This window comes from Drosophila tropicalis, unplaced genomic scaffold, assembly GCF_018151085.1.
Source record: "Drosophila tropicalis isolate 14030-0801.00 unplaced genomic scaffold, ASM1815108v1 contig_593, whole genome shotgun sequence".
Classification (NCBI taxonomy): Eukaryota; Metazoa; Arthropoda; class Insecta; order Diptera; family Drosophilidae; genus Drosophila; species Drosophila tropicalis.
This window is the reverse complement of record NW_027173070.1, coordinates 17,518,610-17,534,577: the sequence shown is the minus strand read 5'-3', so window position 1 is coordinate 17,534,577 and position 15,968 is coordinate 17,518,610. Positions and strand designations below refer to the sequence as shown.

At 34.3% G+C, this 15,968-nt stretch overlaps 1 protein-coding gene across 2 annotated transcripts in view; it reads right to left on the bottom strand.

The window, feature by feature from the left end:
• The window catches only part of Kank (kank), a 40,999-nt gene that overhangs the window by 16,612 nt on the left and 8,419 nt on the right, over window positions 1-15,968 (bottom strand). Inside the window, exons 1-2 of one of the 2 annotated variants that reach the window (XM_068289065.1) lie at window positions 8,441-8,648; window positions 4,672-4,715 (exon numbers count right to left, since the gene is read on the bottom strand). In XM_068289065.1, the coding sequence (XP_068145166.1) occupies window positions 4,672-4,715; window positions 8,441-8,592 (196 nt within the window). In that variant the 5' untranslated portion in view covers window positions 8,593-8,648. Of the gene's footprint in view, window positions 1-4,671; window positions 4,716-8,440; window positions 8,649-15,968 lie in introns of those variants that run through there. The other variant, XM_068289066.1, reaches the window with a different exon arrangement.

The window sequence follows — 15,968 nt, the reverse complement described above, 5'->3', positions numbered from 1 at the left end:
CTCTACCATAAACATCACGGCCATTGCGTCAAAAGAATTCCGATTGTGAATTTATGCCTCCCTCAAATTGTTATGGACGTCCTCGACGATCGACCACCGTACTCGTAGTATATCAAAGAGGGGAAAGAATCCAAATCAAATTTCTATGTTTTATTCATCATGCAGCAAAATGGAGCGATAAGATACGCAAAGCGGCGTTTTGCCATTTGCTTATCATCAAAACACAGTAACGAAAGATAAACTAAAAACAACTTTAAGCTTTTCAACTAGCCATCTGGCGCCATCTAGTTGTTGTGAATGGAAACCAAAACAGTTTCACTTTCCTTGAGTTTTCATTGATAAAACTGAAAATAGTCAAAGTACCAGGTAGATGTGGGCGTAGGTTGTGGCGTAGTGTCTGGTTAAATGTTGTGAAAGTGTTTTTGTTGTTGGCCACGCATATTGATGAGCAAGCTCATAGACCCATAATTAACAACAGTCAGGGTTATGGCCATAGTCAGTCAGAGCAGCTTATCGGCTTAATTACACCCACGCCCCCACACACACACATTGACACAACCGCCTACTTAGTACAATCTTGCCACACTAATCAGTGTTTGAGGGCGTCACTCGTTTTGGGGGCTAAGAATGTGGTTTACTTAATTATCCCTAATTGGCACTTAACAAAAATGTTCAAGCAACATTTTTAGCAACAAGTCAACAAGTAGAATGTGATAGGTAAGTGTTTTAACAACTTCTAAAGGTGATGTCTTAAAGGTCTATTATAGTGATTCTATTAATGTCACTTCCTTTTGTATGAAAGACAAGTTCTAAGGCATTCTAAAAAATATCGCGCCTTTGAGAGAAAAATTTGGTTCAAAATGGTTCTATCTCTAGTTAGCATCTTCTTAAGCGCCATGCAAAGGTTATATTTACTAAAAATAATAAGGCACTTAAGAATCACACTTGGAAAAACTTCATAAGGTTAGGAAAGCAATTACATGTCACAAATCTTATCCCTATGTGAAAATGCAAAGTTAGTGTAAATTTAGTCCTTTTGTCATTTATATATATGTAACTCGCTAGAGAACTTCATTGTTAGTCAAACCTCCTAACCTTCCCTTTCAACTAAAATTAAAAAGTGTTTTAATTAAAAACAATTTGGACACCAAATAACTAAATCTCTACTAACTTAGCTATCTCTTCCCTACAGGATCAGGGCCTTTAAGATCCAAAATCTCTTCTTATTTTCTATATCAAAATATGATTAAAAATTAAAAAACCTTATTGAAATTTTGGAAAATTGAATGTTATAAGAAAGGTATTGCAGGTCCTTTGCTATTTTTTATATAGCTCTTCATTAACTGTACATCATTATATGGTGGTCCGATTTGAAGACGTTTCATAATTCATAATCATAGTTTAAAATATCAAATATCAAATTAAGGCCGTCCTGACTATATAGACTGAGCTCTTTATGCTGATCTATGTATATATGAAGTCGGAAACACTTTCTTCTTTACAAACATCTCAAAAATATTATTATACCCTTTGCAAGGGTATTGTTTATTGTATTTTAATTATAAAGAAATACCAAAAAAGAAAAAATTTAAGTATAATAATTTTTAGTAATGGTTCTTTAAAATCCTCATTACCTTAAAACTAATTTGACTGATATCTCATTCCAATTTGCCCTATTTCATCTTCATTCACTAAACGCGACTTATTATTCCTCGTCTTATAACTTCATTCAACTGCATTTCCTAAGACTCAATTAAAAACTTTAATTCGTGGGCGAAATTTCATTTAAACTATAAAAGTTAAATGTTAAACGGAGTCCAATCTAAAACCACTTTTCCGACCCAAAGTCGATTAAGATTGTTATCAACTTGAAGTTCCCCTAGTTTCCCTATCCACGTTTTCTTGATGTCAACTCACAAATTATCTCACCATCAGTCGCACAACTTTATTTACCCAATATAACCCCCCTCTCGTACTCCGCTGGTACCTGACACTATTTAGCCCTCTTTGCACGGTTCGAGCCATAAAAGGCGCCTACTTACAGTGACATAAATCGTGTACTCGACTCACATAAAAATTAAGAAATTAACCCAACTTCAAGCGAAAGACTTATGTATTACGAGTAAACACAAAATTATGTTCCAAGCCGGGCACGTTGTCATACAATAAAGGGGTAGACCGCCAAACGACGATGACGGGGGGGACGTCAGGGGGTGTCCACATTGCAAATGTAATAATGACTACATTTTTAGCGTAGGCAAAAAAACAAACATTGAAAGATACAAAGAGATACACAGATGCGGCAAAAACGGCAGCGGCATACAAAATGAAGCCGGGAGCTTCATGAATGAAATGTCGAGTGACAAAAACGAATAAAACTAAAAGAAATACTAAAAACATACGTATATATAACATAAAATTGGAAACTGGTTGTCGGCCGGCATACTATATATGCGACAGATGGACCAACAGACCCGGGCCTGACTGACTGACACATGTGTAAATACAAATTTGGCTCATATGGCGACAGACGGATCGGGGGGACTGGGCGGGATTCGGGGGGACTGGGAGGCTGAAGCTAGAGGTTGTCGCACTGTTTGGGTAGGCGGTAAGTGCAGCTGCAGCTGCTGTTGTCCCCAACGGCTAATGAAGCTAACGGTGCAACACCAACAACAAAAACAGCCACAAATTAACTTAAAGCGCAAAAAAATATTTAATTATGCAAAACACGTGCAACGCTGTTCGATCTAATTGCATGTACCGACTCACATGACAGACGAACAACAACAACAACCACACATAAAACTACTACAAATACTAAAAACTAATGAAAAGTAATGGAAAATATATCTCCATCCTGCCAAAAGGTCATTAATTAGATACTCTATCTTTGAGGCGAGTTGCGTTGTTTGGCTTTCAAATGGAAATATCTTTACTTCATGGGGTTCCCTTAAAATTAAATCAATCGGCCAAACTAGTGGGAAAAATTTGACAAAAATGTTTAAGTTTGTCTCTAGAGGGTCTACTATAAATATGTATGTATGTTTTTTGCAGACGATCTATTAAAGAATGTAATTGCTCAATGAATTGTTATACCATATCATTACTTCAATGCTGTTTGTAGGAGGGCGAATAAGTATCAATACTATGGCTGTGGCCAAAATTCCGTGGATGATAAGTAAGATGAGGGGGGTGTTTTATTTAAAAGACGCAGATTGTTCCTTGTAGGTCACTCTCTTTAGAGTAAGTTCTCCCCTTCACTTTCTTCTGTTCGATTAATCAAAGGCCAAAACTAGTTAAGAATTACACCCAAATGAAGCGAGAATGGTTAATTACGTAAATTAGGGGTTGTTTTAACCTTATATAATATAAAACCATTTAATTCCCAAAATATATATCTAAATTTTGTATTTTATATTTATTTATAATACAACTTTTCGTCATCTTATAAGAAGACATCGTGTTTATATGTATTTGATAAGAATTTAGAACGCCAAAATATAGAATTTATCAATTGAAGAAAACGTACTTGAACTAATTGAAAATTATAAGACTGTGTTGTTTTATCATATATATGTTTAGATAACGTCTAGTACAAGTTCTATCCCAGCCTTCTCTCTAGATAGTTAGGCGCGGGTAGCAATCGATAAGACACAAGAAAAAGTCAGACCAAAAATACTAAGCGTTGAATCGACTGCTCAAAGAAGAAGAATCACATTGTTTAGTTTAAACAACAAAATTTAAAAAAATGGTTCTTAAAATTTTCTTTTAATTTTTCTAATATTCATATACTTTAAGACACTTTAACTTCATGTCTAAAACTTTTTAGATTTTTCAAAGATTTTTCTTTGATTTGGCTTTTAATTGCCTCCTCTTTGACAATTTTTTCTCCCCATTTGTGTTTTTATTACCCAATTAATGTGGAGGCCCTTTGGGTCTTGCGGTTTCAGTTTCGTTTTCTTTTAATGACTTTTCAACGCCTCATGAAGTTTGGCTACGAAGAAATGGCTAATGAATTTGAACATATAAATGAATGTTGGCTGTGTGCTATTTGCACGCATTTTAATTGATTCAATTAACGCCAAATAACCGGCCACGCCCACATGCCTAAAATGAAACTGTCAACTCATATCCGCCTGTCATAAAAAGAAAAACAAATTGCAATCTGAACCGGATTTTTTACCAATTTTTTTCTTATTTTGGTTTTAATTGAAATTTGCAACTGTTGCCAAAAGTGATTTGGCTTAAAAGAGTTCAACATTCCAGCTTTTGCGTGGGTTTGGCCCAAATGGTCTGGGCCTGGTCAGAGAAGGAACAGCATACACACACACACACACCTAAAAAGTGCGTTTTTGGTGTTGAAACTGGCGCCAATCTTTAAGCCAGGCGCTGTGACAAATTTCGGTTTTTTGCCCAAGAAAAGTTAAAAGCATTGTTAACACAAGCACTGACAGTGGGTGTTAACCAACACACGCACACACACATACACATATTTATGTGAGGGCGTCAAGTTGACCCACATCCACACATCCGATTCGGTTACTACTCGCTTACTGCCTGTAGAATGGCACTACCATGTGGGCATACATACGTTGATGTGTGTAAAGTCATGGCTATAAAATAGCAACCCACGACAATTCTCCTTTTTATTCGCTAGCTTTATTTACTTACCATTTTCCTCAATGAAGGCGCGTTGACTTCGCAAAACCAGCGACCTGGAACATGCCAAAAAGAAAACAGTAAAAAGTGAGATTTTGTTGCATTAGAAAACGAGTAAATGGCTTGATTGTTCGTTGTTTGTTGAAAGAGTTTTCCAAAATTAATTTTAGTGCCCGCACATAATGTGTTTGCCAGTAAGATTTAAGTGTCTTTTTTAACTCTAAACTCAAGATTTATAGTTTTAAAGATACTCAAAATAAATGTTACTTATTACCAACATTTATTTTTATCATAAAAAAAGGAAAGGTGCCCAATGGGATATTACAAATAGCAAAGCTAAAATCGAACTGACAACTCAAACGTCTTTCTTTAATATCACTTTTTTATCTTCTTTAAGCAACAAACTATTAAATATGTTCTAGCAGTTGTCTGTAAGTAGGTACATACGAGGGCATTCCAATAAGTACAATCGAAACCAAAATTTCATGCAGGATCTTCGAGATACCTGCTGTCTCAGCTATCTCGCGCACTTGCAATCGGCGGTCTGCCAATACGAGATCGAGGACTTTTTCCACGTTATCCTCCGTGGTTGAACTTTTTGGGGCACATGGAACTCGTTGAACCAATTTTTGACGCTGGCCATCGAAGGAAAAGAGTCACCGTACACGCTCGCTTCTACACGGAGTCAAAACAAAACCACAAATTCGATTCGACTGAAATTTATAGCTTTGTTGTCTATAAGACGGTTCTACACGATAACAAACTTTTCTTTCCATAGTGACGAGACCGGGCGGTAAGGCCAAGTACTTATCGGACCACCCTCGTACTTATGTATGTAAGTATTTATTATGCATGTACATATCTCCGCCACGGTCTTATAGAACAACAAAATCTGATGATCCAAACTCAATTGAAGTTCTTTTTTGTTTTTGCCATCGCTCATAGTGGCTTTAGGTGAATTTGTGATTTGCCTTCGTATTTTAGTGTATTTTTTAAAAATTATGTTCCTTCTTTAATAACTAAAGAATTATGTTTAGCATGCTTTTAAATGTCGAATAGTCTCGCTTGAGTTATTGGCTCCGGATAATCTTTAGGTACACCATTTGAAGGTATAGCACATTGTCTGTTAATGTCCGCAAGATACATATCATACAAATATACATACATATGTATGTATATCTCAAAACCCACATTGGAAATCACTGAACATTTGGGTAAGTCCTATTTCAACCGATCTCAAAATCTATCAAACTTAACAACTCTCTCCTTCACTTCCGATTAGGAGGGCTAGCTATCAAGGTAATTTAAAATGATTAAATGATGCATTATTATTTTTATACGTTTTTACATATTTTTTGAAACAATCCATTTTAATCCATAAGATAAGAACAGATTCTTTCCCAATTGTATAGATTTTCAGTAAAATTTATGTCTTCCTCCTTTCTTTTGCTGCTTTTTGTTAAATTAAAGTTAAGATCATTAAATTCCCTATCATTGATAGAAAATATTTTTATCTATAGATAAGCAAACTGAATATTGCAAAGTTGCAACATACACACACACACACACATACACATACTTATGTAAAGACCCTGTGGTCTGAAAAGAACTTGGCCAACACAATTGTAAATATTTATTTAGCCATTGACAAACTCTGACTGACTGTTCAAATACTAGGAACTTAACAGATTTTAAAAATAAATCAATGCAACTTACAGGGGCATGCCACATACACCAAGACTACTCTCAACACAGACACACACACACACACACAGAAAGATGAGACACAGGCATTTGGTGGTGATGAGGTAGGGAAGAAGGAGGAGGAAATTATAATAAAATATATCAAGCTGTCAGCATTTTGTTGTGAGTTCTTTTCGGTTTAGTTTCAGAAGTTTCATTATTTCGTTATGCTTGTCGCCCCTTTTGTTCTAATTCCATGTTGTTGTTGTTGTAGTTGTCGTCGGCATTGTGGAAAGACACATCATATGACATCTTTTGGGGTCCACCACCGCCACCAACACCACAATAATCTGGAAAAGGGAGGCAGACCCCCCATCATCCCGAGCCCCTAAACAACCAACGATCCCTCCCATCCCTTCTCACCATACGGCACTCATTAGTGCATTTCTAGAAAATGGATTTTTCTTGGAAATAACATGCGTGAGGCATTTTTCCCGCCGAGCAGACCAATGCAGGCCAGAGCCGAGCAACGGAAGCTGCAATTATATTTTGTAATTTTGTTTACAAGGAAAAAACAACCTGCAACAAAAACATTTGCCATATCTTATTAAATTAATTGCTTGTCATGTTTGCTGATTTCTCATGTTTTCTTACTCGAATTTATATGATTCTGTCCCTTTCTCTCTCTCTCTCATATTTTTTTTTAACAAATGAAAATTTTGACATTGTCTGGCAATTTGCTGCCATATTTTTCGTCCATGCGTTTCGAAAATTTATGTTAAAATGAAAATTTATGCGTCAACTGATTTATGCGATTTACCAAAACAGAATGAAAGATCGAGGGAGACTGTGGAGGTGGTTAGACTACTGCTTCCTCCCCCCTCCCAGTCAACCCCTGGCACCCCCTTGAGTTTAGTTGAGTTGCAACCAAGTGGAAGAAATGTTGCTGCAGCATCGCATCAAATATTTTTGGAGTGCAAGACCAAATTAATATACGTGTTTTTGATTATGATACACGCATCTATATTCTCTCTACTATATATGATTTTTCAGATTTTATGTTTTTCATTTTTCTTGACTTTTCCGTCTAGCCACCATTTGATGTAAGAAGGCAAGGCAGTGTGTGTGTTTGTTTGTGCCGATGTTTTTTTGTTTTCAAAGTTGTCATAATTAGGAATTAAGCTAATTGGATTTGCTTCATGTTCTTCAGTTCTTGGCTGTTGATAGTTTTTGTTGTCTTTTTTTCGAGATGAAGGGAGTCCAATAATTTGAAAAAAATGAAAACCTCCCACATTGCAAATTCATATTAAATGTCAAAATCATTAAAAATAAGTAGGAGGTGTGGCTGTGATTGTTGGTCCCATCAAAAAGCTTTCCAGAAAAGATGAAAGAGAAGAAATTTTGTTGTATGATAACTTCGTTTAATTGGGGATTGGAAGATCTCACAGTTTGGCGAGGTTTTTGTTTAACTTTGTCCTATTAAGGATAAGTATTTTTGTTATTCAGTTTCTTAACAGAAATGCCTCATCGAAGATCTTGGCAACTGTTGATGGAAAGAACTTAAATTATTGAAAAAAAAAACAAACCAAATACTATATCAACTTCAGAATCTTAAAACTTAACTCATTACAAACAATTGTTAATAATTTTTTACGTTTCTGTTTCATGGAGTTTCCTCAAAGAGTTTCAATCTAAAAAACTTCTTACTATAACATAAAACGTACATATAGAAACTTGGTAATCGCAAATGGCACTAATTAAAATAAACTTTTAATATAAAACGATGTCATAAACTAAGGACATATGTGATTAAATCACATTCTGTTTGAAATTGGCAAAAGAAAGCAACAAGAACTTGCTATTTGATGACTGCGCACTTGCAACTAGTTTTCAATTAACATATTGGAATGGTTAAATAAATTTTGTTTTTTAAACTCATCTCTCACAATTAACACACTGGGAAAACAAGTTCACACCTATCAACACCTTTGCCAACGACTGTTTAAGGTAGTTTGCTTAAAACTGCGACTCTTTGGTTTATATAGACTTTAGTTTTTTCTGGGGGAATGCCAGACCCATTAATATCAATGATTATTACCTCCAAAAACGCTTGACGGCTTCCTGTTCGTTGGGCGTCAGGTGCCTTATCTTCTCGGCAAACTTTGACTCATCGTAGCCCAATATGAAATCGCTGGTATTGAGGCTCATGCCATCGACAGCGACACAACTTTTATCACTGAGACACTGCATACGTAATTCTCTAATGGCCTTTTATTGGATGGCATTCAATTAGTTAGCATTTGGCCATTTATACGTATATATATTTTTAGCTAATTAATTAACTTTTTCAAGCCATTAGTGACCATGGCAACCACAGAGGAATTAGAATACATTCTTGCACTTTTTCTTTCACAAATATATACGCCCGATATCTACATATATATATAAAGACTTCTTTCTTTTTCTATTTCTTTTCTTTTGTAGCTGTAAGCGAGGTAAACGCTCCGCGCTCGAAAATCGCTCGAATCGAACTGAAATGAAATGCGTTGAAAGAGAAAAACTTCACGAGTTGCCGCCGCCAACAGCTGAACTTTATGCCATGTATATATGTATGTATGTTTGTAACTGTGTGCACAGATAGATGATGTATATATACATATAGTTTTTTATATACCTATTCATATGTGTCTACATATATATTTGTTTTGGCTTTTTTCTTTTTGTTATTTGCTGAACACCAGCAGCAGCGACAGCAGCAACGGCATTGGCAATCACAGAACTCCAAACAAAACTTGGCTTAAATTGACACAGAGAGCAAAAGATAGACAGAGATAGGACGAGGCTTATCGATATGATAATTAATATAAAAAAAAAAAAACTTAAATGGCAGTTTAAGTATGTATGTGTGTACGACAAGCAAACAAAACCAGTTCCCAACTTTGCTGTAACACCTCTTGCCCGATAAGCCAAGGCACTATCTCTGTGAATGAACTTCGTATACGCAACATTTAATGATCGATGGTTGTAACACTAAAGAAACTAGGCATAAACTAACCCCACGATGTCATGGTGTCTATACTCTAACATTAGTTTTCGAAAAGGATCAAGTTTATTAAGAAAGAAATATTTGATAATTGGGAATTTATTAATTATAATATTTGAAAAATGTTTTTTAACATTCGATTTTTCATTATTTATTTGCCAATATTTTACTCTATTTTAGGATTTTAAATATATTTGAAAATATATTTAAATTACAAATTAGCACAATGTTTAGACTGAAGAAATCTCACTATCTTACTACTTACTATCAGTATAAGGAATTGTTGTACACTATCAACCCAACTATTTTTTACAAACCATGGAATATAATAAAGCTTATATTATGAATTATTATTATTTTATACAAAGATATGTATTTCAATTCGTTTTTTAAAAGATACAAGCTCTAAATACAATAAGAGCAACTTCAGACTTCAGAAATCCTGATCATCAAAGATCTGAACCAAAGTTTCCTCAACTTATCTAATATACAGAGATTGATAGTAAAATGATTAAATCGGTGTCATTATTGTTAGACTTAGTTTCCTAATGATAGAAAACTACTTACCTATTGAAAAATAAGAAACTACAGCAGAGATGGCCAAAGAACTTTCCTGAGGAATGAGTATGAAAGAAAACGGAAGCTGAGCTAAAATATTCATCTATGTAGTTTCCTTCAAGTTTTTCTCCGACATCCCCAAATGCAGCAAATTCTACAGAAACTATGTAATTAAATCTTATATTACTTAAACTACTTTTTATTTTTGAGCAACCTCGAGATCAAGAAGAAAGCACAACCTCTGTGGTAATGTCTGACTAAAAATATATGTATACCCTATTTGAAAGAGTATGAAAGATGTCATTTGCCTTATGACCCACAGCCCTCAGCCAACTTGTGCTAAATGAAAATAGAGGGGAGAGAAAAATGTAAACTAAACTGAGACATCACAACTAATGAAATTGTTTATGAAATAATGTCAAGTTAATTAAATGTTTGCTTGTAAAAACAATTATCAATTGTACTTATTGATTGGCTTATTGACGATGGGGACAGAGAATGAGCGGGAGGGGGAGACAAAGCATAGGGGAGTTCGGTCAATTTACACAGTTGTCGTCTTGTCTATCGGCTTGGCCTCACCCCAATTGGAAGTCGATTGAACTCTCTCTCTCTCTCTCTCCCTCTGTCTCCATTGTAAGTAGCCCAAAGTGCCAGTCCATGAAATGATATTGCTGGGCATTGATTTTTATAATTTATGTTAATTAACTTTGATGTCATTGTTGTTATTTTTTTGTTTCTTAGTATTTTTCGTATATTGTTAATGAGCCAAACATACAAATTTCATGCTCCTATGTATATTTATATATTTATTTCTATAAATTATAAAATAGTAAAGTGGGCAAAGCCGGTTTCATATCTAACTTTTTGAATCCATAAACAAGTTTCTAACTAAGTTCAGCGGATTTCACGGCTTTTAATTATGGTTTATAGAATTCTGCACAATTGTTAGCTAACCCAGTAAGAGAGAGAGAGAGCGGAACACACATAATGTTTAAATAAATGGCTACAATTATTTATGCGTCACACCCAATCGAAACGTTGTACAAAGTTTTTTTGCCGCCTGGAGGTAAATGTTTTATTAATGTGTTGTAGCTATTATTATTCCTTTTGATTTGAAAATGTTTGCTAGATTTTTTTATTAGTCGTTGTTGTTGCTGTTGGTTGTCCATTTTATTTGTTCGTCTCTCGTTTTGTATTTTATTGTAACCATTAAATTAGACGACCACCCGCCTTGATAGGAACTTTAATGGGGAAAATCCAAAGTTTTTTATTTGTATTTTCTTAACTCATGCTGAGTGCTTAACTACTGTTTGCATCTTCAATGATTAGGTATTAAATTTACTACAAATTGAAGCAAAAGAATAAGGATTGGTACAAATCAGACAATTTTTTTAGTTATTTTCAACTGATTTTGATGAAAGTACCCAAAGTGATAAGCGTCGATCTAGATGGCTATCCAGATGATTTTCTTTTAAGAAGAAGTAAGGTGACAATTAACAGAATTTTCTTTTGATTAAGTACCAACTAAAGATATCTGCTTGAACTTTGAGGAAAATACCTGTCAAGTTAAGAAAGTTCCCTTTCTGATTAATATGTTTCGATCTAAAGTTACTTTCAATCAATTTAATAATGATTTTCAAGTCTAAAACGATGAATATTTGTTTTTATTGTTATTTATATGTATACTCCATACTTTCTCTTTTGGAAGTTCATTGATTGGCCTTGCTCCCACTTGAAAGTTCTTCGACACTTCATTTCTCTATTGAGTTTAGATGTCGGTAAACAGTTTTTGAAGTGTATTGAAAAATACGAAAACCCAAACTCAAATTTCGTATTTCAAAACCAAGTCAAGCCAAGTTGAAACTTGCATGACATGCAGTTGGACACATTGTAATGAGTTGAAGTGGAAAATTGTAACTATGACTGAGTTTCAGTTGAGTTTCTTATCTTATCGCTACACAGGCAACGGATGTACATTGGTGTGTGTGTGTGTCAGAACAACCAATATGTTTATTTATATGTCTATAGTTTTTCTTGTTTTTCACATTGACAATGTTGCCGTTGGCGGACAACTTCACTCCACAATTGCCATTTGATATTTGTGTTTGCTTTCTTTCCCCCCACACACAAACATCCATCACTTTGATGAAGTTCTTTTTGGCTGGAAAATGTTCACCCAGCTGTGGAAAAGTGTGAAAAGCATGTCTGCATTTTAGTTTTGTTTTTTCTTTGGTTCTTTTTCTCTTTTTTGGGTCACTTCTCAATCAGCACCTGTCAGATCTCTTGGCGCTTGGCATTGTGGAAATTGTAAACTCACACGGCTGTTGGAAATCAATTAAAAGAAAATTGCTTTCCACCTTCTCAGCTTTTGGCTTCGACACTTTCGCTCCTTATGTTAGACACAGAAACTTTTTTCATTTCAATATTTTTTTCTCCTTTTGCATATCGATAAACGGTTGTGGGCATAATTTATGCGATTTGCCGCAGTTTATGACAGGCTAACAAATTTTTCTTTGCTGTAGTTTCTTGCCGATAAAAATGCCGCCAGAGGCATTACATCAAGGCCAAGAGATGGAAGCAGGAGATTGTTTCGCCTGAAATTGCCATGAGGCGCATAATCGAAAACAGAATCGAACAGGCCCCAAACAGAAAAAAAATAACCGAAGATCCAAGACCAAGGAGAGGAGATCGTAGAGCGCGTGCTCTCAAGCCTGACGTCGGCGAAACGTCAAACGTTGTAAATTATTATAGAGTCATGGGAATGCCAGGGGGAAGGAGAAGAGGGGAAGGAGAAGGCCTATAAATATAGTTTTACTTGTTGATTGCTAAAATAAAAAACAACAACAACAACAAAGAGGTAAGCGACTGGCTAGCAATACTGATCATCATCATAATCATCGGCAGCTTGACCTGATCCACCCACCCACGTTTTCCATATAGAATGAATGCTATTGAAGCCTTCAATTGTTGTTAGAGGTTATCGATATGTATCTTGATCCGTAAATCATCTCGCACAAGTTTATTTTTCACATATGGCATCACTAGGCAAATATTTCTCGGACTCACAGCATGCCAATTATCATCAGAGAGCAAAACGATGAACGATCGTCAGATCGAAGATCTACTCGAAACGAAGTCGTTGACGACGTCGACGACAACAAACCCGTCAGTGTCAGTGACAGATTGTGAGAGCTAAGCTCACATTTGGTTAACAATTTTAATTAATTTTGTTTTTGCTTTCGTATTGCCATTTTGTCATTCCGCCATCGGGGCGTATACGTAATTTGCATAAATGCGTCAAGCTTAGAAAACGAGATTCATTAACTGAATTACAATTGGTTATACTTAATGCATTGTTATAAATTTGTCATGCCACAAATACAATATTTCATTGAAACAATTATTGAATTTAAATAAATAAAAACATATATATAGAAATAGATCTATCGATTATGATTTTAAAGTTCAGTCAATAAGACTACATATTAAAATTATGCTAGGAAGGTAAATTTTAAATTTCTAGAAATCAATTGCTTCGATATGGAGTCAATAGGTCTTAATAATTGTTCAAGCCTCTATAATAACCAAAAAGTTGCTTACAAAAATATGGACTCTGTCTTTGAAAGTTTAGCTAATCTTGTTTCGCTTCATTTAGTTGTAATTCCTAACAAGTTTTAGAAATAAGGATATGTCCATTGGAATTCCTAGCAGAGTCTACTGTTAGCTCTAGGTTTAGCTCTTGATTTACCTATACAGAGAACTTGATCACCTTTTTGTGTGCCCTTTGAAATATGCCTCTTCAGAAAATAAGCCCGAGCCGACGCAATGCTTAAATTAAAAAAATCAAAATTTCAACTGATATATGCAAAAACTTTTTTACACAAAATATTTAAGACTTTATTTATAACACAAAAAACGCCAAATGTTACTAAAATCGAATCAATTTATTTGTATCTCTTCTGTGGATCTACAGGCTAAAAAGCAGATACAAAAATAAATAATGAAATGTCTAAAGTTTACACTCTAAATGAGAGAAATGTGCAAATTTCTAACTAATTGAAACAATTATTAATCCATTTCCACAATCCTTTATAAGTAATTTCCTTAAAGAAATTTTAAAATTGAGCTTAATTCTTGTAAATTTTTACATATTTTAGATTGTTCCAAATAAATTTCAAAAGTCTTCATCAATTAGAAATGAGAAATTTATGATTTTCTCGAAACGTAAACTTGTATTTAATTATTAGTTTAATTTTCTCAGTCACATCCAGTTTAGTGTTAATATAGCAAATTATTTTGAAATACTCATGTTTGAAATTTCGTAAGATCAAATACCAAAATAATGACATTTTTCCACTAACTTACTCAAGACAAGCAACTTGTTCAATTAGAACTATTTCATCTGAGGTGAAACTGATTAGAATTGTATTTTCAGTTAGAAAGAAGAAAAAAACTGGCCAAAAGGGGGAACTGCAATAAATCTATGAAATTTAATTAGAAACAACGTGCACTTAGTGAAGATTTTTTATGGAAGCAACGCCCATAAAAAATGAACATAAATTATTCCGACAGCAAAAGTTATGCATTTTTTTCTTAGCTGAAATCATAATTTTATAGCAATTCAAATGGTTTTGCCAATCCCACTTAATTTTTAAGCCTATCAAATAGACACTTAAACTTCATCTCTTTGCTCTCTTTGCTTCCTGGTTTTTTCTTTCATTTTTGCATTAAGCCTTTAGCTGTGTTTTTCTTTGTTTTCCGCCGCCAATTAATAAATATTAACGCTTTTTCCACTACCTTTATTTATTATTATTTTTGCATTTGCCCCGCCAGCAATTCAATTGGTTTGCATTGACTGAGGCGTATTGAGTTTCATAATTGAATTTCAATTTGAATTTTTCAAAATGTGAGCCGGTGAAAGTGAATTGCAAATTTTCAATTCACTTAAGACTATTTCCACATAAGGCACACTATTTTGTTTACCTCTTTTTTATGGGCACTTCGTGAGTATTAAGAAAACAAAAATCATAAAAATAAAACAAAAATTCGTTTTGCTTAGTTAACGAATTTCCTGTGTTGCGCAGTTAAAGCAGGTGCAATGAGCTCTGAAGGGAAGTGAGTTGGGGGAGGAATGCTTCTAAAAAAAAACACACAAAAAGCACCGAAAAAAAAATAATGACCAAAAGATTATGCAAATATTTTGAAAACCGAAAACGGCGTCATATATGTGACAATAATCTGATACTCTTCAGAAGGGGAGTGTATCGATTGGCCCGAATGAAGAGGATAAAATTTCTCCTAATCTTTTCATATTATTATTTATAAGTGAAAAATCTTTCTGGGTTCTTATATTTCCATTTTTTCCATACGCTAATTGTTTTCGTTAGCGATGACACCGTTTCGATAGTCAAACGATAGGCAGGATTACGCAAAATAAAACAAGAAATCAACTTATCCAATCTCAACTTAAAACCAATTCAATTTTGTAGAAAAAATCATTCTACTACCAAAATTTGATCAAAAAACTAGCCTCGATGGAAATTCCTAGCCAATCAAAAGAATTTTACAGGGTATAAATATCTCAACCAAAACGAACTTGCTTTTCTGTTCTCAGACTTAGTTTTTTAATGTTCAACGGCATCGTAAGAAGTATTTTTTTTTTATTTTGTGTGTTTTGTGTTTTTCTTTGCGTATTTGTGTCATATGCAAACGAGATTTAAGCATAATGTGAAAACGAAATACGATAGCCCAAAAAAAAAAATAGCAACGGGCGAAACAAAAAAAAACAACTAACTATATAAACAGGCAGAGAAAAAATGTTTAAACAAAAACATTTGGAGTGTAAATAATGTGTTTTGCCGTTGACAGTTCGAAGCGGTTTAACTGGAAATTGAAATCTATAGAGCTATCAAATAAATTAAGTTCAAATTTTATACTTAATTTGTTTCTCGTTCTTCTTTTTTTGCTGAATTTGTTCATTCATTAGCCACTTGACCGCAGAAACCCCTAGCGAGCAAATGGTTTC